Source organism: Stylophora pistillata, unplaced genomic scaffold (assembly GCF_964205215.1).
Source record: "Stylophora pistillata unplaced genomic scaffold, jaStyPist1.2 SCAFFOLD_54, whole genome shotgun sequence".
Classification (NCBI taxonomy): domain Eukaryota; kingdom Metazoa; phylum Cnidaria; class Anthozoa; order Scleractinia; family Pocilloporidae; genus Stylophora; species Stylophora pistillata.
Window position 1 is genome coordinate 20,118 of NW_028290812.1, and position 22,383 is coordinate 42,500.

Below are 22,383 nucleotides of genomic sequence, written 5' to 3' on the forward strand. Positions count from 1 at the left end.
TATAGTCACGGGGATCCCCCTACACGTGACCAAGGAAGGCCACGACATCAATCTTCCCGGAAGTGTAATGTTAATGAATAAGCCTATGAAAGCGTTGCCATGAAAACTTCTAGTGACGGAATGACACCTTAACTGATATTAAGCGTTCTTTCGAAGACCTTTCGCAGATGAGCTACGCGTTGTAAGTATATTGCGGAAGTTGGTTTTCCGGGAAATTGTTTCGAGTGAACTTCATATATTTCATTGTATCTCAACCAATGATCATATAATTCAACCCTATGAAAGTGTTCAACTGGCCTTGGTCAGTCTTTTTGTTATATTCTTTCAAAGTTACAAACCATCAAAATGATGAAAACTGGTACCAGCCACCTTAACTGATCTTAAGCGTTCTTTCGAAGACCTTTCGCAGATGAGCTACGCGTTATAAGTATATTGCGGAAGTTGGTTTTCCGGGAAACTGTTTCGAGTGAAAAACAACCTATCAAAACCATTGAGCTACTTTTAATAAGTGACTGATCCAAGGGTATTACGCGCCTATATTAGTCTGTTGTACAGTGTGAAAGCTTTCTTAGTTGGTGGCACGGTGTACTAAGCAGCTTCCTTGAGGGTACAGCTTTACAGATCTAAGTTTCCGTACCGACAAAACTACAGGTGAGTTCATAGCGAACATAAAGCTGAAAAATTAAGCCGAAACATCAAAACTGAAAGTAGTTCACCGTGTAGTCCATGACGAAGCATGCACTTATAGATTAATTTGACTGACTCCAAACTTTTGTATTTAGCCATCAAATCAGAGACGGTATTCCTACATTAGCACTGCTTCTGTGCTTCATTTGTCATTCCTGAGAGGAACTAAGGCGATAAGTAGTGGTTTTGCTCGCGCGGATTACCGAATGTGTTTAGTGATGAACGACCGCGGCCGGTCAATGCGACGAAAACGCATGCCTTCGAAGTTCACTTATTGCCGAATTCATCTCTATGCGTTTTACTGCAACCTTTTATTTCCACTGCGAAGTATGCACTTTCGAGAGACAAAGCAGATCAAACACCGCTAACCATGACTCCGAGTAAAGTGGCCTAAACTGAGCGTAACCTAAGCGGAACTTGTTGAGTATGGACCCTAAATAAAATCTAAGTGTCGGTGGCACACTTTCGATTCGATCGTTTTGGATATCCCCTCGTTACGCAGTTCCTTCTGTTAGACTTTTTACAACAAGTTTTCCTCTGGGAATTATACCATTTCAAGAGGGAAATGATCATATACATCACTATACCCCGTGAAACTAAAAAGTGCTTTCGTGGCAGCTCTTAATTAGATTCTCAGGAATTCGAAAGCGAAACTGATCAGACTAATTGAGCAAGGAATAACAGCCCCAGTGGTCTTGTCAGAAAGACTGGAAAATCTTTCAAGTTGCTTTATTTTGCACTAAAAGTTCAGATTTTGAGGATAATTTTGTTTCTCAGGCGTACTAGAGTCGTACTGACAAGACTGAAATTCAAGAGACATCTCTGATAAAAGATGAACCGTTAAGCCGGCTTTGAAAAGTTCTTTTTTTTTAAGAAACCCATCACGCAAGTCATGCCAGCTGCAGAGACGCAACTTTCTCTTTCGATTTTAACTTGAATCTCCGGCAAACTCACAATGCAGTGTTTCAATATTACGCCCTATTCAGACCCTGCATCAGCAACAAACGTTACTGTAGGATTTATTATCAATGTTAACCTGCCAGCTCTTTGTAAACTTTGTCCCGAAGAAAATTTGTCTCCTCAACCATGCTATCGAAAAATTCTTTGAATTCTACTCCGCGGCCTTTTTTTACCTGCAACGCAGAATATGCACAGTCCATCTGACCAATGAAGAGAATTACAAAATTACGAAAATGAAAAGTGCCGATGTTTGAAAATTCACCAGCCGTAGTTTGAAAATGAAAAGTTAGCTTTTTTTTCTGTCTGCGTTGGCGTCTGTATGTAAACAACTTTATGCAAATATTCTGCATTGGCCTTTGCACAACTTTCTGTGAGCAGGTTGTTATATTCGCGGGAACAGTGATCAAACAATTCCTTCATCCTAAACATTTTTGCACCATATCAAAATGAGCACTGCAGATCGAGAACAGATCATGGCAACAAACAATCAAGCTTATCTAAAGCATTTCGGATGATGTTTTTACAGATAATGCAAATTAAAACAATAGGTACTTCATAAACTTCGTCAATATCAGACTTCCAAGAAGACAGCAGATGAATAGCGACCTTTCCTGTAAATTAAAATTGTTTCTGACTACGATCGTGTTCATGGGATTATTTCGCAGTGAAATTATCACACGGTTATCAGGTAATTATTGTTTTAGATTGCTTCTGGGAAATCACGCGAAAATCTTAAAAGACTACAAAAAGGAAAAATCATCTCAAAGTAGGTTGTCCATCATATTTCGGTAGGCTTTGCTTTTCGTCTTTTAGTGTATGTACGTAAACAGGTTTATGTAAATGATAGGTCTTGAGGGATAAAAAAAAAAGAAAGAAAAAAGAAAGAAAGAAAGTCAGAAAGAAGAATAAATGCGAGTGGGCCGACATATTTGTTTGGATAGCAAAATCGAATATTGTGCGAATCGATTTTCTCACAACTGATTTTTAATTCATTTGTTTTTTGTGTTACCAGATCAAGTAGTCTTGACCTTTCTCGTGCACGATGAATATAAGCTCGCAATCAGCATTGCTAATTCTGATCCTGTTTGCCGGATTCCAACTCATCAGTGGACAAGTGGGTTCCTGCGAACAGATATCGAATTCGATCCGATCCCAAATCTGCCTGAAAGGAAAGTGTGACCTCCAGTGCGGGAATACTGCGGGCTATTCTCAGTGTGACCAGGTTTGCGTTGTGGAACCCTGCTCCAATATCAGCTGCAGCTCTTCCAGCTGCTATCAGCGGTGCCTGTCAGGAAAGTGTGATTCAATTGAATGTTCCGGCGACGATTGCACTCAGACATGCCTTGGAAACTGCTCTCTGGTGAACTGCACTGTAACATCAAAGTGTAACCAGCACTGCGAGAAGGGACACTGTGGTTTACTCGCCAGCGGTGCAGGCACAGTTGTCCAAAATTGCGCCGAGAATTGCTCAGATGTGAAGTGTGAGGCTAAAAGCTGTGGGCAAAGCTGCGACGGGGAGAGATGTGGGCTGGGGTGCTCCAAAGGTATGTCCTTAATCGTTGGGTAACTCTTTATATAAAAGAAACTTGCGCAGATTTGTTGAATGACATAAAACCCTCAATTTATGCCACTTACGCAATATCAATTCTGAGAAACAAGAAAAAAATGGTAAAACGGAAAAGAAATAAGAGAGCCACAAATGAGTAGAGGTGGCTTTTGACATTGCTGATCCTGGGAGTAAACAGGCCGCTCGTCGCATGCAAACTTAGTGTAGAACTTAACTTGCTGTTAGTTCTCCCCATAGTTCAGATTTTAGTGCATTCGAAAGGGATATCTGGGAACAACCTAAAACTTAACAAATTTCAATTTTTATGTCTTATAGGCACCAAGGACTGTACACAGAGTTGTAAGGGGCCTTGCAAAATGCAGTGCGAAGCTTCAAAGTGTGAAAGTAACTGCATCGGAGGCAACTGCAACTTGGATTGCATGAACAGCGATTCTGAAATTTGTCAACAAACCTGTGCAAAAGGAGCCTGTGATATCAAGTGCACAGCGAAAAACTGCAAAAGTGATTGCTTGGGAGGCAAATGCGCTCATTTCAAGTGCACTGCTGACCAAGGTAACTGCAGCCAGGTCTGCGAAAAAGACTGCACCAACATGAGATGTAAGGCAAAGGAGTGTCATCAGACCTGCACTGAAGGAAACTGTAAGATGCATTGTGAGACGGGCTCAGACATGTGCATTATGTCCTGTCCTGGTGGAAATTGTTTGTTGGACTGCAACGGAAGTAAGTGTAAACGCGATTGTGAGGGAGGTAGTTGCCAGACAACCGGAACAGGTATAGAAGTCCAGCAGCCAGAGAATACAAAGACTAAAGGAGACGCAACAGGATTGATCTTCACGTATCTGTCCTTCTTACTGCCTGTGTTGTTAGCGCACGTCCTGTCTGGTCACTAATCCTAACCGTTCTGGATAAAAACTTCGACCGAAAGTAACGCTTGTTATACAACACCGTTCTTAATGGCTCGGTTTTTTTTTTTTTTTTTCACTAAACACTGTAATTTGACCATATGACCTACGTATCTGATGAAAAGCTTTGACATAGTTATGAGTGTGTGATCCGCACCGCGGAGCCTAAATACTGCTGATTAATTAGATATTTAAGAAGATGTAACCTGTTGTGTATTAAGGTTCGTTATACCACTATAGAGTTGCGCGTGTACAGACCAAGTGCTCTACACAACTGCTTCATTAGAATACTGATGAACTTAATATACAAAGATAGATATATGGACAATCACGTGACTGCGGTTAAGGGTGTGCTAAACAATAGAATCAAGATTATGTAATGGCTAATGCATTTATCCAATAGGAACAAACACTACACATCCGTTCCTGTTTTAGCTCATGTAAGGCAATACTGTGAATAAAATTCATCAAGGTAAGCATTGATTATTTCCCGGTTAACTCAACTTGATTATCAAGCAGCTAATTAAACATGATTAAGAAAGAGTAAAGCGATCCATTGACTATTAATCAACTGCATCTTACAATATTTTTCATTAGTTTCTGTGAGACATTCCAAACTTCTTTTATCTAAAGGGAACATTAAAAGACATACTTGATATCAGAGCAAAATTTTTAAAATGGAAAGAATTAAAACTGAAAAGGAACGCGAATGGCGAAGGATGGTCGAGATTGATATGTTTTGACAAACGGTCTGTTGTTCTTTTAAGTGGGCGCCTTGTTTTTTTTTTTGGCATTAGTTGAACGTCATCATTTGCCATACGGAAATGTAATTGCTTATTATTGAAAATGTCGTATTCAAAGTGTTTCTATGATTTAGTTTTCTTCTTCAAAAACGCACTAATCACGTATCTGCTGTTTCTCACTTTCATATTCATACATCCATAACAAATAAGGTTCGTTCGCGGAAAATACCAAACATACTTTTTGCGCAAAATGGAAACTATCAATACATAGTTGAGTTTGCATCGAACAGCTCGAAAACGAGATTTAGTCACCGCATGTTCTCAAACAAACGCCAGAAAACAGTGTTGGAACACTTGAAAGTTTACCCCTTTCGATAAAAGTTTCATCGCTTATTTTCTTTGACGTGTGTCACGGCTGTCAAGTAATCTATACCTGGGAAATATTTTTCTCCTTGATGAATTTGTTATTTTTGAAGTCGTATTGTTCATAAAGACAGATGCAAGTTATCGGCCTTCCTGTTTTTCTGTTTCATTTAGCAACTATTGTTTTTAACGTACTTTTAAGGCGTCCATAAGGACTGCGTTAGTAAATTTCTTATCAATTTGCAGAAGTCCCATTCGCAGTATAATATTTTCTTTCAAAATTTTTCCTTCTTGTTCTTCTTTTTTATGATCATTAAGCTCTGATTACAATAGTCGATATATTGGATCTATAGCCAGTGAGGTTGCCGAACTTTCTTCGACCCACCATTAATTCTTCTCCTAAAGTTTTGCTGTTGTAATTAACTTTTAAGATCGCGAGATTTTTAGTTTCTCGTGTACGAAATATTTCCAGAAATCGAGTTTACGTAAGACTTTCTCTGTGTAACTAACTCTTTTTTGATTGCCATGTTTACAAGCTGAGCATACATATGGTTCTGTTGATGGGGTAGCCAGATCATCTGACGCACGTAGGTCTGCCAAACATTAATGATTTACAAATGAAGCCTTATATCGATAGCAGACTCACTGGCGCCAAATTATACCCAGAGCGATCATGTGCGCTGACGGCCAGAGACCAAATCCTCTCAGTTTAGGTCGGTCTGCTAAGATTCCACGAATTTGCGCGATGAACATAAATTGTACTTAGCTTGTTTGCCGCCAGTGCGTGGATTCTGCTAAAGCCATATAATTTTCGAGTTTTAACCATAATCCATATATATTATTCTAGATCTGAAATTTGAATGAAAATGGTTCTCTTTTCATTGTTCTAAATAAATCCAGCTGACTTGTCAAATTCATCCTTAGCTGACGTTTCGATCGTTTCTGGGCTATCATCTTCCCATTTCGAAGACGACCATCGTTCTTTGCAGCCTGATTCATGCTCGGTGTCACCTGGGGGACTTCGCTGGCAGTAATGGCTCCTTTTCTGTATGCGCAAAGGGTCGTAGTTGGGCCCCAAGGGTACGAGAAGTGTATCGAAGTTTAGGCCCCCGCTTTTAACCCCCAAACTGCGGCAAAGGACTACACCTTGGTGCTGTTCGTGACATTGTACGTCTTTCCGTCACTTACAATGCTCTTCATGTATTCATTTATTGTCTCTAAACTATGGAAAAGGCAAATTCCGGGTTTTCGTTCGAGCCGAGACGAGATCAGAACGCGCACATTGAGAAAAAAAGTCGTCAAAAGCTTATAACTCTATTCTGTGTATGTTGGCTGCCTCTTCACGTGTACCTGTTTATAGTTTACTTCGCCTCTGATAGAATACCCTGTTTTGACTCCTCCATGAGCTTTTATTTCACTTCGCTGTTCTTGGGACATGCAAAATTGGCCATAAACCCATATTTATACGCTTTATTTCATCGGAAATATCGGGAAGGGTTCAAAGCGGCTTGGACATGTTCCGCTATTATCCCGGATGATATGGGTTTTAGCAGGACTTACAACCGCCGTCGAAGCTCGTCAAATATCACGTGGTTAACAAGATCTGACAGATCGACGATGATCGGCCGTCGCTTCAGCACCGCTGCCATTAGCGAAAAACGCCGTCTAAGTACAGTTACCATTGTCGAAAAACGCCGTTATAGTACGGTTGCCATACCAAGAACTACTAGGAATGCTTTGTCAAGAAAACAAGGCACGGTTACAAATCCTGTCAGGGTCTAGTCATACCGACGAACTAAACAAGTTTACTAGATGGTTGTACATCTTTGAGACAAAGCTATGATTTTCCAACAATGTTACTTAAAAATCGCGTAGTTTTTCTACGAGTACTACTGTACCAACTTCTCTTTGCTTCAGTTTTACCAACTTAAAATTGGATTTTTCTCCCCTCATCAGAACAATATTTTGTGGTTTTCTTTGGTCACTTCGTACACCATAGAGAAACGACTTGAGCCGAGAAAAACTAAAAATGGTAAAACATTTATACTCGATGTTAACCAATGTTATTTTCGCACAATCTTCTTCTTGCCTAATCTTTTCGCTCCCAGAAGTGATCAGAAAGGAATTTCTACTCATCACTATTGACACACTTTCAAGCAGTAAATGTGATGAGGGGAAAGAAAACTATCAACAAGGGAATTTGTTTGATTGACACCAAATTCTCAGAGATAGAGTTATTAGAGATGTAACACAGACAGTATAGAGAATTGATATTCAGATCATGGGAGTGACTGGGTCAACGGTCCGGACAGATCGCAAAAAAGTCATCGCCTAATTCTTTTAGCTTTTTAAGCTATGGTGAAAAAAAGAAGTAAGATTTTAAAATAGAAACCTTCCTTGATACATACGTAGGTTTAAATCTATCATTGTCTGTAAAGTATCTTAGAATTATGTGCAAGGATAATAAATAATCAAATAATCAAAACCCGAAGAGCAAATGTTATGGGCATCTTTGAATTTATACTTAGTTTTTTTTTTTTAACAAGAATTTCTTGAACACTGCCTGCAATCTGTCATTTTCCCTACCCTCTAAGTAAGGTGTCCGCCATGTAAAATCTCTTCGGTAATGTAATCTTTCTGGCTGTCCCGTGTCAGTTTTCCAGAAGTTCTCCTAATGGCCAGGTTAATTAATAGCAAGAGTTTGGCGAGAGTTTTTTAAAAGTCGTATCACACCTGACTGCGCCTTCGACTTCCATTTGCTAGAGACTGGAGATTTTTTGCCACCGTTTCTTTTTACCGATTAGATTCGATTGTGGTAAGAACCTCCATGCTGGAAAGGAGTGGAGCGTAGTCGCGACGTAAGTGCAATTTTCATAGACCACTTCTATAAATGGCGGCCGGATTAATATTCTTTTGTTTAAATTAAAATTAGCCCTTCTGGCCTCGTTCTCCCGTTCAAAATTCAAAAGAATACATTATCTCAAGCGACGCCAGAAGGGCTAATTTCAATTTAAACAAAAGAATATTAATCCGGCAGCCATTTATGAAAGTGGTCTATACATTTCCGTGAAATGGACCTCATTTTGCCACTTTCTTCATAATTTCCACACTTGAACTTCGCTTTATATTTACCCTCCATTCCGTCATAAAACCCCCCCTAATTTAGCAGTATCTTAATACAAATGTCGGAAAAGCTTCGATTACCTGTAGGTGATAACCTTTAATCTTTAATAATATTTAATAATCTTTAAGAAGAAAAAAATATACTAGGAGTTTCAAAATAATATCATAAAAAAATAACAGCGTGTTGATTTTAGCAAGAAAAAATCAGCCAAAATAAGTCCCATAATGCCAACTCGAGTAGAAAACAAACTACTACCTTCTTGTTGAATTTAAACTCGTGGTGCACGGATGTGCCACAGCTTTAAAACTGTTTTCTTGTTGAGAAACACATGATTCACGTATTAGACAAAACCACGAAACTGCTTCCTTGTTTAAAGACACAGCTGATGCAAAACGAGCCAAAACAGTATCTGTGTGAACTGTTTAAAGCACACTCTAAAAGCAAACAGAACGAGGCTGGTTAGTATAGAATACGATCTACAATTATACTAGCTTCTTGTAAAGTTAAGCCGATAAAGCATCCAAATTCGACTCCGAGCAGTCTGTGGTTTCAATTCTCATGGAGAAACAAATTTCGTGTCATATGCACTTTAAGGTTACTTCCTACTTCGCGGGTGTCCTTCGGGAAAAAATTCGTACGCGCGCTAGTTTGAAGAAAACCCTAACAAACTATACATCAAAACAAAGCTTAATAGTGCAGTTTACGATACAAATGTAATTTAGGTAATTTTTTCATTTAGGAAGTGTCAGGAGCGGGCAAGGCGTGAAACAACCGAGGGTCCTTCTATTGAATCTATCGGGTATCGGATCCCGCGGCACGAGAAAAATGGCTGCACAGTCTCATTCAAAAGGCATCAATCAACAGAAGGGTGTCAGGCTCTTCCGATATTCTGATCGGTTGTCTAGATATTCGCTTCTAAAGTTAGAGTAGCGAAAAATATGCGTAGTCTCTTGCGTAAGTGGACACCACGTAAAAAATATTTCAAATATTAAAATTTCCTGACACCCTTTTGTTCGTGATCATCTCAGGAATGTGTTGGCGAAATCTCACGAAAATCGGTCAAATCTACACACCCTATAAATTCGCTCAAAGTGGATGTATTCCTCTCAAAATCGAATGCGAGATTTTAGCTTCTAAAGGTTTGTAAACAACTAGCGCCACACCAGGAGATTATCTCGCCTCCTAAAACCGCTAACCAATGAGAGGACGAAACCTCCCAGCGTCAGTGACAATGGATCAAGATTTTCCCGGGAAAAGTATCGCGTAGCATTCAAAGGCCCCGTCCACACGAAGACGATTGTAAACGCAAACGCTAGTAAACGGAAACTTTTTTATGCGTTTAGGCCTTCCGTCCACACGAAGACGATCAAAACGCTCACCGTAAACGCATAAATTCGAAAACGCTCTACAAAGTGGATAAATTTGAAAACGCCGTTTATGCGTCTTCGTGTGGACGGCCGTAAACGTATATTTTCGTAAACGCTGTGAAAACGCTAACGTCAGATGTTAGCGCCAGTCTCTTTTATCGAGTGCATTTCCAACATGGCGTACACACGAGTGTTGAGCTGTGTCGTTAATGATATTTGGCACCAACGTTTTCATGTTAATGATAAACCAAAGTTTTCAGGTATGGCTTAACAATTATTCCCCGAAGGCGAGGTGAATATCATCAAATAATCCCCAAGACGAAGTTGTGGGGATTATTCGAAAATATTCACTGAACCTGAGGCGGATAATTGTTTTAGTATAGTTTCAGAGCTGAGTAACAGAAATTTCTAAAGTCATAATATTTAAGTAACATTTATTAATATTTTATTTCATTTTGGTGGCGTTGTCATGCGTTTCGTGGAAGTGGCAGGCGTCAGTACAAGGCTCACCGCCTTCTTTAGCACATGTGCCTCATAGTGCACAGCCTCTCACTCGCAGGCGTGCCACTACGGCTGCCGTGATTTGGCAGGAGGTGCGCGCCTACTCCCCAACTCCCATGGGACTATCTACTGCACCCGGGAATAAGTTTTGGCCGCGTGGTGATGTGTTTCGTGGAAGTGGCAAGCGTGAGTACAAGACTCACCGCCTTCTTTAGCACATGTGCCTCACAGTGCAAAGCCTCTCACTCGCAGGCGTGCCACTACGGCTGCCGTGATTTGGCAGGAGGTGCCCGACTACTCTCCAACTCCCCTGGGACTATCTACTGCACGCGCGAATCCGTTTTGGCCGCGTGGTGATGTGTTTCGTGGAAGTGGCAGTTGTGAGTACAGGGCTCAGCCCTTACACCTTGCACAGCCTCTCACTCTCACGCATGCCACTCCGTCGCCAGTGCTTTCCCGGAGTTGCGCGTCTATTGCCGAGGTTTCCCTGGGTCTAGTGCACCTGGGATTTCATTTTGGTGGCGTTGTCATGCGTTTCGTGGAAGTGGCAGGCGTGAGTACAAGGCTCACCGCCTTCTTTAGCATATGTGCCTCATAGTGCTCAGCCTCTTACTCGCAGGCGTGCCACTACGGCTGCCGTGATTTGGCAGGAGGTGCGCGCCTACTCCCCAAGTCCCCTGGGACTATCTACTGCACCCGGGAATAAGTTTTGGCCGCGTGGTGATGTGTTTCGTGGAAGTGGCAGGCGTGAGTACAAGACTCACCGCCTTCTTTAGCACATGTGCCTCACAGTGCACAGCCTCTCACTCGCAGGCGTGCCAGTACGAATGCCGTGATTTGGATGGAGGTGCCCGACTACTCTCCAACTCCCCTGGGACTATCTACTGCACCCGGGAATCCGTTTTGGCCGCGTGGTGATGTGTTTCGTGGAAGTGGCAGGCGTGAGTACAAGGCTCAGCCCTTCCTCTCGCACAGCCTCTCACTCTCACGCATGCCACTCCGTCGCCTGTGCTTTCCCGGAGTTGCGCGTCTATTGCCGAGGTTTCCCTGGGTCTAGTGCACCTGGGATTTCATTTTGGTGGCGTTGTCATGCGTTTCGCGGAAGTGGCAGGCGTGAGTACAAGGCTCACCGCCTTCTTTAGCACATGTGCCTTATAGTGCACAGCCTCTCACTCGCAGGCGTGCCACTACGGCGGCCGTAATTTGGCAGGAGGTGCGCGCCTACTCTCCAACTCCCCTGGGACTATCTACTGCACCCGGGAATAAGTCTTGGCCGCGTGGTGATGTGTTTTGTGTAAGTGGCAGGCGTGAGTACAAGACTCACCGCCTTCTTTAGCACATGTGCCTCACAGTGCACAGGCTCTCACTCGCAGGCGTGCCACTACGGCTGCCGTGATTTGGCAGGAGGTGCCCGACTACTCTCCAACTCCCCTGGAACTATCTAGTGCAGCCGGGAATCCGTTTTGGCCGCGTGGTGATGTGTTTCGTGGAAGTGGCAGGCGTGACTACAAGGCTCAGCCCTTACACCTTGCACAGCCTCTCACTCTCACGCATGCCACTCCGTCGTCCGTGCTTTCCCGGAGTTGCGCGTCTATTGCCGAGATTTCCCTGGGTCTAGTGCACCTGGGATTTCATTTTGGTGGCATTGTCATGCGTTTCGTGGAAGTGGCAGGCGTGAGTACAAGGCTCACCGTCTTCTCTAGCACATGTGCCTCATAGTGCACAGCCTCTCACTCGCAGGCGTGCCACTACGGCTGCCGTGATTTGGCAGGAGGTTCGCGCCTACTCCCCAACTCCCCTGGGACTATCTACTGCACCCGGAAATAAGTTTTGGCCGCGTGGTGATGTGTTTCGTGGAAGTGGCAGGCGTGAGTACAAGACTCACCGCCTTCTTTAGCACATGTGCCTCACAGTGCACAGCCTCTCACTCGCAGGCTTGCCACTGCGGCTGCCGTGATTTGGTAGGAGGTGCGCGCCTACTCCCCAACTCCCCTGGGACTATCTACTGCACGCGGGAATAAGTTTTGGCCGCGTGGTGATGTGTTTCGTGGAAGTGGCAGGCGTGACTACAAGGCTCAGCCCTTACACCTTGCACAGCCTCTCCCTCACACGCATGCCACTCCGTCGCCCGTGCTTTTTCGGAGTTGCGCGTCTATTGCCGAGGTTTCCCTGGCTCTAGTGCACCTGGGATTTCATTTTGGTGGTGTTGTCATGCGTTTCGTTGAAGTGGCAGGCGTGAGTACAAGGCTCACCGCCTTCTAAAGCACATGTGCCTCATAGTGCACAGCCTCTCACTCGCAGGCGTGCCACTACGGCTGCCGTGATTTGGCAGGAGGTGCGCGTCTACTCCCCAACTCCCCTGGGTTTATCTACTGCAACCGGGAATAAGTTTTGGCCGCGTGGTGATGTGTTTCGTGGAAGTGGCAGGCGTGAGTACAAGACTCACCGCCTTCTTTAGCACATGTGCCTCACAGTGCACAGCCTCTCACTCGCAGGCGTGCCACTACGGCTGCCGTGATTTGGCAGGAGGTGCGCGCCTACTCCCCAACTCTCCTGGGACTATCTACTGCACACGGGAATAACTTTTGGCCGTGTGGTGATGTGTTTTGTGGAAGTGGCAGGCGTGAGTACAAGACGCACCGCCTTCTTTAACACATGTGCCTCACAGTGCACAGCCTCTCACTCGCAGGCGTGCCACTACGGCTGCCGTGATTTGGCAGGAGGTGCCCGACTACTCTTCAACTCCCCTGGGACTATCTACTGCACCCGGGAATCTGTTTTGGCCGCGTGGTGATGCGTTTCGTGGAAGTGGCAGGCGTGAGTACAAGGCTTACCGCCTTCTTTAGTACATGTGCCTCATAGTGCACAGCCTCTCACTCGCAGGCGAGCCACTACGGCTGCCGTGATCTGGAAGGAGGTGCGCGCCTACTCCCCAACTCCCCTGGGACTATCTACTGCACCCGGGAATAAGTTTTGGCCGCGTGGTGATGTGTTTCGTGGAAGTGGCAGGCGTGTGTACAAGACTCTCCGCCTTCTTTAGCACATGTGCCTCACAGTGCACAGCCTCTCACTCGCAGGCATGCAACTACGGCTGCCGTGACTTGGCAGGAGGTGCGCGCCTACTCTCCAACTCCCCTGGGACTATCTACTGCACCCGGGAATAAGTTTTGGCCGCGTGGTGATGTGTTTTGTGGAAGTGGCAGGAGTGACTACAAGGCTCAGCCCTTAGACCTTGCACAGCCTCTCACTCTCACGCATGCCACTCCGTCGCCCTTGCTTTCCCGGAGTTGCGCGTCTATTGCCGAGTTTTCCCTGGGTCTAGTGCACCTGGGATTTCATTTTGGTGGCGTTGTCATGCGTTTCGTGGAAGTGGCAGGCGTGAGTACAAGGCTCACCGCCTTCTTTAGCACATGTGCCTCATAGTGCACAGCCTCTCACTCGCAGGCGTGCCACTACGGCTGCCGTGATCTGGCAGGAGGTAAGCGTCTACTCCCCGAATAACTCCTACGAATAACAACGCCACCAAAATGAAATCCCAGGTGCACTAGACCCAGGGAAACCTCGGCAATAGACGCGCAGCTCCGGGAAAGCACGGGCGACGGAGTGGCATGCGTGAGAGTTAGAGGCTGTGCAAGGTGTAAGGGCTGAGCCTTGTACTCACGCCTGCCACTTCCACGAAACACATCACCACGCGGCCAAAACTTATTCCCGGGTGCAGTAGATAGTCCCAGGGGAGTTGGCGAGTAGGCGCGCACCTCCTGCCAGATCACGGCAGCCGTAGTGGCACGCCTGCGAGTGAGAGGCTGTGCACTATGAGGCACATGTGCTAAAGAAGGCGGTGAGCCTTGTACTCACACCTGCCACTTCCACGAAACGCATGACAACGCCACCAAAATGAAATCGCAGGTGTACTAGACCCAGGGAAAGCTCGGCAATAGACGCGCAACTCCGGAAAAGCACGGGCGACGGAGTGGCATGCGTGAGAGTGAGAGGCTGTGCAAGGTCTAAGGAATGAGCCTTGTAGTCACTCCTGCCACTTCCACAAAACACATCACCACGCGGCCAAAGCTTATTCCCGGGTGCAGTAGATGGTCCCAGGGGAGTTCGGGAGTAGGCGCGCACCTCCTGCCAAATCACGGCAGCCGTAGTGGCACGCCTGCGAGTGAGAGGCTGTGCACTGTGAGGCACATGTGCTAAAGAAGGCGGTGAGTCTTGTACTCACGCCTGCCACTTCCACGAAACACATCACCACGCGGCCAAAACTTATTCCCGGGTGCAGTAGATAGTTCCAGGGGAGTTGGAGAGTAATCGGGCGCCTCCTGACAAATCACGGCAGCCGTAGTGGCACGCCTGCGAGTGAGAGGCTATGCACTTTGAGGCACATGTGCTAAAGAAGGCTGTGAGTCTTGTACTCACGCTTGCCACTTCCACGAAACACATCACCACGCGGCCAAAACTTATTCCCGGGTGCAGTAGATAATCGCAGGGGAGTTGGGGAGTAGGCGCGCACCTCCTGCCAGATCACGGCAGCCGTAGTGCCACGCCTGCGAGTGAGAGGCTGTGCACTATGAGGCACATGTGCTAAACAAGGCGGTAAGCCTTGTACTCACGCCTGCCACTTCCACGAAACGCATGACGACGCCACCAAAATGAAATCCCAGGTGCACTAGACCCGGGGAAACCTCGGCAATAGACGCGCAACTCCGGGAAAGCACGGGCGACGGAGTGGCATGCGTGAGAGTGAGAGGCTGTGCAAGGTGTAAGGGCTGAGCTTTGTAGTCACGCCTGCCACTTCCACGAAACACATCACCACGCGGCCAAAACTTATTACCGGGTGCAGTAGATAGTCCCAGGGGAGTTAGGGAGTAGGCGCGCACCTCCTGCCAGAACACGGCAGCCGTAGTGGCACGCCTGCGAGTGAGAGGCTGTGCACTATGAGGCACATGTGCTAAAGAAGGCGGTGAGCCTTGTACTCACGCCTGCCACTTCCACGAAACGCATGACAACGCCACCAAAATGAAATCCCAGGTGCACTAGACCAAGGGAAACCTCGGCAATAGACGCGCAACTCCGAGAAAGCACGGGCGACGGAGTGGCATGCGTGAGAGTTAGAGGCTGTGCAAGGTGTAAGGGCTGAGCCTTGTACTCACGCCTGCCACTTCCACGAAACACATCACCACGCGACCAAAAGGGATTCCCGGGTGCAGTAGATAGTCCCAGGGGAGTTGGAGAGTAGTCGAGCACCTCCTACCAAATCGCGGTAGCCGTTGTGGCACGCTTACGAGTGAGAGGCTCTGCACTGTGAGGCACATTTGCTAAAGAAGGCGGTGAGTCTCGTACTCACGCCTGCCACTTCCACGAAACACATCACCACGCGGCTAAAACTTATTCCCGGGTGCAGTAGATAGTCCAAGGGGAGTTGGGGAGTAGGCGCGAACCTCCTGCCAGATAAGGGCAGCCGTAGGGGCACGCCTTCGAGTGAGAGGCTGTGCACTATAAGGCATATGTGCTAAAGAAGGCGGTGAGCCTTGTACTCACGCCTGCCACTTCGACGAAACGCATGACAACGCCACCAAAATGAAATCCCAGGTGCACTAGACCCAGGGAAACCTCGGCAATAGACGCGCAGCTCCGGAAAGGCACGGGCGACGGAGTGGCATGCGTGAGAGTGAGAGGCTGTGCAAGGTCTAAGGGCTGAGCCTTGTAGTCACGCCTGCCACTTCCACAAAACACATCACCACGCGGCCAAAACTTATTCCCGGGTGCAGTAGATAGTCCCAGGGGAAATGGGGAGTAGGCGCGCACCTCCTGCCAGATCACGGCAGCCGTAGTGGCACGCCTGCGAGTGAGAGGCTTTGCACTATGAGGCACATGTGCTAAAGAAGGCGGTGAGCCTTGTACTCACGCCTGCCACTTCCACGAAACGCATGAGAGCGCCACCAAAATAAACTCCCAGGTGCAGTAGACCCAGGGAAACCTCGGCAATAGACGCGCAACTCCAGGAAAGCACGGGCGACGGAGTGGCATGCGTGAGAGTGAGAGGCTGTGCTAGGTGTGAGGGCTGAGCCTTGTACTCACGCCTGCCACTTCCACGAAACACATCACCACGCGGCCTCAAGTGAATTAAGGCCTGGGTCAAAAACTATTTTCGCGCCCCAGCAGAGTGTGCGGAATTCGTGGAATTCGCGTGGATCTTGCGAGTTGCCATAGAGACTATCGATAGCCCGCGTGTCAGCCAAAGTAATGTTCGCGAAAGGATTCCGCCATTTTGAATTATTGCTGATTTTGAGGATTCCAGCAGATTGAGGACCAAGACGTTGTTAGAAGGTAAAAAAATTAGTCTTTGCTATCTGAACTGCATTGAAATATGCCACGCTATTTATGTTATTTAATCGAAAAGTCGTTCGCCGAACGCTTGTTGTAAACATTAAGCTTGATAGTATAAAATGTACAAGCGTTTAGCCAACGACTTTCAAGCATATCAGCGTTTATACGCAGAGCAATTTTCTTTCAATATTCACCCTTCTAGACAGTGCTCGAAAAATTTGTGCTGTCTATGTGTAGTTTTACTCGCGAAGGATGCCACAGTACATTGAAAGTTGCAGGTTCCTGAAGCAGCCGAAACGTGACAATTAAGGTTAGATTTTATACCTTACAAATTTTAATAAGCTAATTTGCCATTACCAGCCTGAAACATGTACGAAAACGGCGCATTATATTTGTGGCAAACCAAATTTCATTTAATTTGGTCATTTTTTGTTGTTCACGATCAAGTAAAAAGGTTTGCAATTTACTTAGCGATGTCTTATCATAATTGATTTCAATAATCTTAATGTAAATGAAAACTTAAAAAAGGTTCCGTTCCACGTATGCCCGTTACTACATTTTTAGTATTGAACAGTTTCAATGTCATAGCTATATCCAACCACACCAGCCCTTGTGCATTTTTACAGAAATTTACCATAATTAAAAACCAGTTCCGCTTACTGTGAAACAAGTTATAATCTGCATAATCATCACAAATAGTTTTAAGTTGCTTTTAAAATCTTGTACTTTTGCCTACTTATGGCAGTCTTGTTATTTTTATTTTTCAAAATAAGTTTCAAGTTTGCTGTGAACTGTTTTAGTGTTTGGCTGTGTCAAGTCTTGTGGTAGCTGTCATTTTATTTTACTACTGTTTTGGCAATTCAATTTTTTAAACATCTCATGATGAGACCAGAGATATAAAAGATGCTTCCCTCCTCACCAAAAGAGAAAAGAAGAAACATGTCCCCAGACTTACATCTATCTTTTTTTTTTCTATTTGTCCCCTTAATTTCAATCATTTTGCCCCTATTAGAATGCTGTGGTTCTTGGTTTGATAATTTCATGTTTGTTGATCTGCCAGTTTGCTTGAATTCATACGTACAAATGTAGTTGTGTTATTACTGTGAATGCATTTGTGTCCTGTGAAGTTTGTCTGCATTTTGATTCTGTCCATGAACATTTTCTATCGAGAACATTAGACTTGCTTAAAGCAACCTTTCACCAGAATCTTCTTTCATGAAACAGTATAACAAAAGTCCAAAAGATGTATCATCATCACAGTCTTATTGTAAAGCCAAGGGTTACTGTACTCTAGTCAGCAAGATGTAATGGGTGCCAGCATTGACATACATGTAATGCCTGTTGTTCTTGGTTTTCTTGCAGGAGAGGCATCTTAACATTTTTTTAGCCATGGGAAAAAGAAATGAAACTGCTGTTAATCAAACCCAAGCCAACTGGTGTAAATGAGGCCACTTTCCCAGGGCCACTATTACTCTTCCATCCCCTTAATAAGACATTAATGGACATTAATTTATTAAGTGTAACTGGTATCATTCACAACATAGCAAAGCTTGGAAAATGTTGTTTTGATTTTTACATTTACTGACTGGTGTATTGTAACTGTAATGCAGCTACCAGTTGCTGTGTTGTAGGTCTTTTCTCTGGACTTCCATTTATGCAGGAGAATGCTAATTTACGAAGAGGTTCATATGTCTTATTGTATTTACATAGCAGTGACAGTAATAACCCAAATCCATAAACATCACTTGCTGGAGACTGTGAGTGAGTCCCTCTCACAACTTCAGGAGCTATGTGTTTGTGATATTTCCTGTACTTTTCTTGATCTCTTAGAGACAGCTTGTATAATTTGCCTTTGGCTAGTGTAGTAGATTTACCAAAATCAATAATTACAGGATGTAAACTATCATTGACATCACTTATTATTACATTATCACCCTTTAAATCATTGTGGAGGTGGTCTTTAGAATGGATAAATAACAGAGCATCAGCACACTCATACATAATTCTGCACCATTCTTTTCGTGAATCAGGGATATTTTTATGCACCAAGCAACTGAAGGTGACACAGTTGCCTTCCATCCCATGAAACTGAGTTACAAGGAGGTATGGCTTAGCCTCAGTACAGTATCCAAACAATAGAGGTAAACCTAGATGTTAGAAAACAATATTTTATAATCAGTATATTTATAATTATTATCTCAGCATATTGATGTTCAGTCACCTAGCTATACACTATCAATGGAGTTCTTCTGTAGTTTACTGATTAAGAAAGGTTATGATTGATAACACAAGGCAAGTAAAAATTTAAAAGAGTCATAAAAATTGTAGAATATGATTGCTGTCGTAATAAGTCTGTTGAGAACAGCTGGATTTTCCTTTTGTTTTTAGTACTGAGCCTAGTTTTGCACATTAGATATTTACCCAGTGGATTATGCTATCCACTGGGTAAATATCTAATGGTGCATAAGCGTGAGCAAAACAAACCACAAGCCCTGGGACAGATCCAGTATTTTTCTTAGGAGGGGGTGCACCACTAAGGAATGAAATAATTGATGGGTGACGTAAACAGAATACTAGTTATATTAGAAAGTCATTGGTCACCTCAGGGGGAGTTGCACACCCCCTGCACCCTCCCTCTAGATCCGTCCCTGTAGCCACTGTTAAGTGATTTGTCGAATGAATGTTATGTACCCTTTGAATAACTGGGGTCTGATCATTACCTGGATGGTCCATTTTTGCAAGAACAGATGCCTCATGTTTAACAAGAGAAATGGAAACGTTCGCTTTGAACTGCTTCACTGCAACTGCAATCCCCCTATAGAGCTTCTTGGAGCAAACACCAAAAACACCTTCTCCAAGATAGCTTTCTTCTCCAAGATAGCTTTCTTCTCCACTTTGACTTCTATCATCTGTCAAATTTTTCCGATTGATCTCCTTTGGACTACAGCAGATGCAGTGAATAGTAATCATTACTTATAATCTAGTTTAAGTAAACCAAGACCCAGTAATTAAATACACCAGAGACACCTCTGTAAAGGTTTGGCATCAATCTGACTTGAACATTATGACTTGAATAAAATTACCTTTGCATTAATTCAGGTGGTTGTCCTTGTTTCTTTGTTTGTTTGTTTTGTTTTACATTTTTGTTTGGATGGAGAAAATGGGGGAAGGGAGGAGAAGAGTGGGTGGGGTGGGAGAGGGCAAGCAGATGGCATGTTTGTCAACAATAGTGGGCAACCTCAATTTTTCCTTTGCCTAATTAGTAAGGAAACTGGTGAAGTCAATTTCAAAAAATATATATCTTAACGACCACAAATTATATAGAGGGCTAGTCCTCAAGATATCTATGTCAGTTAGCAAAACCATTCCCTCATTTACTTCATTACCAGGAACAATCTCTCTGAGACTGATAGAGAAGTTTGCTGTCCTTCCACTTCTTCCAGAAGAATACTGCCTTCGTTTTTAGATTCTCCACTGAGTTCGTTAATTCTGCGATCTCCTTCTTGTGGGCTGACTCCAGATCTTTCCTTATCTTTGATCGAATAAGAGTACGCTTATCTTTTTTGGTCATTTCACGCATTTTAGTTTTGCGAGCCTTGTTTCGCTTCAGGCGCTTTCGACGAAGTTCTTCTAGCGTATTCTTCCTGTATTTGAAGCCGCTTTGTGTCCTCTGTATCGTGTTTTGCCCATCGTCAGCAAATGAGACACTAGCACGATCCTCTACAGACTGGGACAGTCGTGTAGCTTGACAAAACAACGATCCAGAGGCATTTGTTTGGTTTTCAGCCATGATAACTACGCTGCAACATTTCGCATTTCGCGCCTTCTGGTCATCCGTATAAGGAGACTATGACCAAATATGATGAACATTTTAGTTTCCAGAGGTTTTTTTTGCGCGCCGCTGCAAACCGAGGAAAGCTGAGAATTAGATAAACTGGTTCATATCAGCGGCCTCATATTGGAAAGCGTGCGCGAAGAGAGGCTGTAATGCGGTTGTCATGGCATCCAGAGCGTGTTATCAAAGAAGAGAGGTTAAAGGCGACGCGAAAGGTCTTCTTGAAATTCATTTTATTTTTTTCTGGAAGTTAGAAACCTGCCGGGGTCAACAAAGGAACATTGTTATATCATAAATGATGTGGACGGGTATTCTGAAGTTGCTCCCCATTTGGTCCGAATACCTTTTGTTTGTGGAGACATCAAATCATGGTAAGCTCTTGCTATAATTTGTAGAGAAACTTTATTGAAAGGCCAATGTGTAGCCAGCCTGTAACTAGTCACTCTCAACAACTAAAATTATCGCAATAGATGTTTACAACATTTACCTTCAAAAGAGACCGCGGCTCCTTTCATGAAAAATTACCATTCATTATGCACTCCGATTTAAACTTACCGGGAATCCAAAATGGGGTGATTGTTCAAGAAGAGGGACTATTAGTAATTCATGACAAGTTACATTTGTAAAACGTTTTATACTTTATGTTGGAACAATAATTTGATAAGGATTTTTCAAGAGATACCAGTTATTCAAATAAAACTATTACATGCATGCCCAGCTTGCTGGGAGTATAAAGTGGGCTTCAGAGTACTTACTGTCTGTTACCATGTATATTATGTTGTGTATTGCTGACTGTTGGTCATAAGTATTTAGATTCGGTGGCCCCTAAAAGAGCCATTGTTGTTTGTTAATGGTCTGGCCCATTTTTACTAAATGTATATTTTTGAGTTCTCTCATGCCATAATTGCTTCTGGCCAAAAAAAAAACTTAATCAGCTGCAGTTACCTATTTTTTACTGACCCATTGCATGCATTTCACTTTGATTTCTTTTATATACCAGTATGTGTATAAAACTGTAGAAAACCTTTAGGGTATGGGAGAATCCAATAATTATTTTTACTAAATTTACACATTCCAATTATCTCATGCACTCTTTCAGCCTAATCAAAATTCACATCAACCTAAACTAAATTGAACTAAAAATTCTTAAGCTTATGGCCTTATGTTCTCTCTTCAAATTTACAAATGCACTGTTATGTTCCAGTGCTGTAAGAATTGTTTACACAGTCTCAAGGTCTTATACAATTTGTGTGCTCTAATGTCAGCTCGAATGTCATCTACTGTTGGCTCATTGCAGTCATGCTCTGCAAAGAAACCTTGCTCCCACTCCAGGAACTGCTGTTTCAGGGTTGAGTGCTTTGCCAGGACTTTTGATTGCACCACTGCCAGTGCAGTTTCATAGTTTTCTTGTCCTTCTTTGCTTTTAAGATTATTCTTACTCACCATGCTCATTTTGTCCAGTCTTCTTACTTCACAAGTATCACCCAACACGTTTGACACATTTTTTGCCAGGGTGGTCTTTAGCTTGAATTTTTCAGCGATGACTTCATTTTGGGATGGAGTTGTAGACTCATTTCTGGCCAAGTTTTCAATTTGCGATGTCACCATGGTGTCCTGTGATACATATAAGGGAACTCTGTCATGGCCAGGAATTTCCACATTGTCTTCCTCGAAAGTCTCCATGAGGTCTTCTCCTACTTGTTGAAGATCAACAACTTCCTCCTCTTCTTCATCCTCTTGGTCATTGTCATTAGTGCCGTTGTCCAGAGTCCTGTCAACAAGGGGGTCACATTCAGCTCCAGCAATGCTGTCACTGTTGTCATCATCATCTTCTAAAAAGCCTGTATGTTGAACTGATTGCAAGTTTCCATCTTCATCATAAATTTTTAATACATAATGAGGGATAGTAACCTGCTCTGCCAGACACTCATTCCAGCAATCCCTCAAATACTGCTCTTCGGACTGGAGTGTGTGAGAGCGGAAGTGATGCAGAGGAGGACCTTTATC

At 44.0% G+C, this 22,383-nt stretch overlaps 1 protein-coding gene, 1 long non-coding RNA gene and 1 pseudogene across 3 annotated transcripts; all 3 read left to right on the top strand.

The window, feature by feature from the left end:
• The first annotated feature begins 45 nt into the window (after positions 1–45).
• LOC148715901 (uncharacterized) lies at positions 46–4,668 on the top strand. 2 transcript variants are annotated; one of them, XM_088746323.1, is made up of 3 exons: positions 46–181; positions 2,660–3,191; positions 3,530–4,668. In XM_088746323.1, the coding sequence occupies exons 2-3, from the start codon at positions 2,690–2,692 to the stop codon at positions 4,102–4,104; spliced, it is 1,077 nt and encodes a 358-aa protein (XP_088602449.1). In that variant the 5' UTR covers positions 46–181; positions 2,660–2,689; the 3' UTR covers positions 4,105–4,668. The 2 variants fall into 2 exon arrangements, with proteins under 2 accessions (XP_088602449.1, XP_088602448.1); XM_088746322.1 differs by lacking the exon at positions 46–181 and adding an exon at positions 196–651.
• A 1,476-nt stretch (positions 4,669–6,144) lies between these two features.
• Positions 6,145–7,004, top strand: LOC148715902 (substance-K receptor-like; annotated as a pseudogene).
• A 9,325-nt stretch (positions 7,005–16,329) lies between these two features.
• Positions 16,330–18,863, top strand: LOC148715903 (uncharacterized). Its single transcript, XR_015995765.1, has 3 exons — positions 16,330–16,541; positions 16,744–16,851; positions 17,904–18,863. It is a non-coding gene; the product is annotated as an uncharacterized LOC148715903 (long non-coding RNA).
• The last annotated feature ends 3,520 nt before the right edge of the window (positions 18,864–22,383 follow it).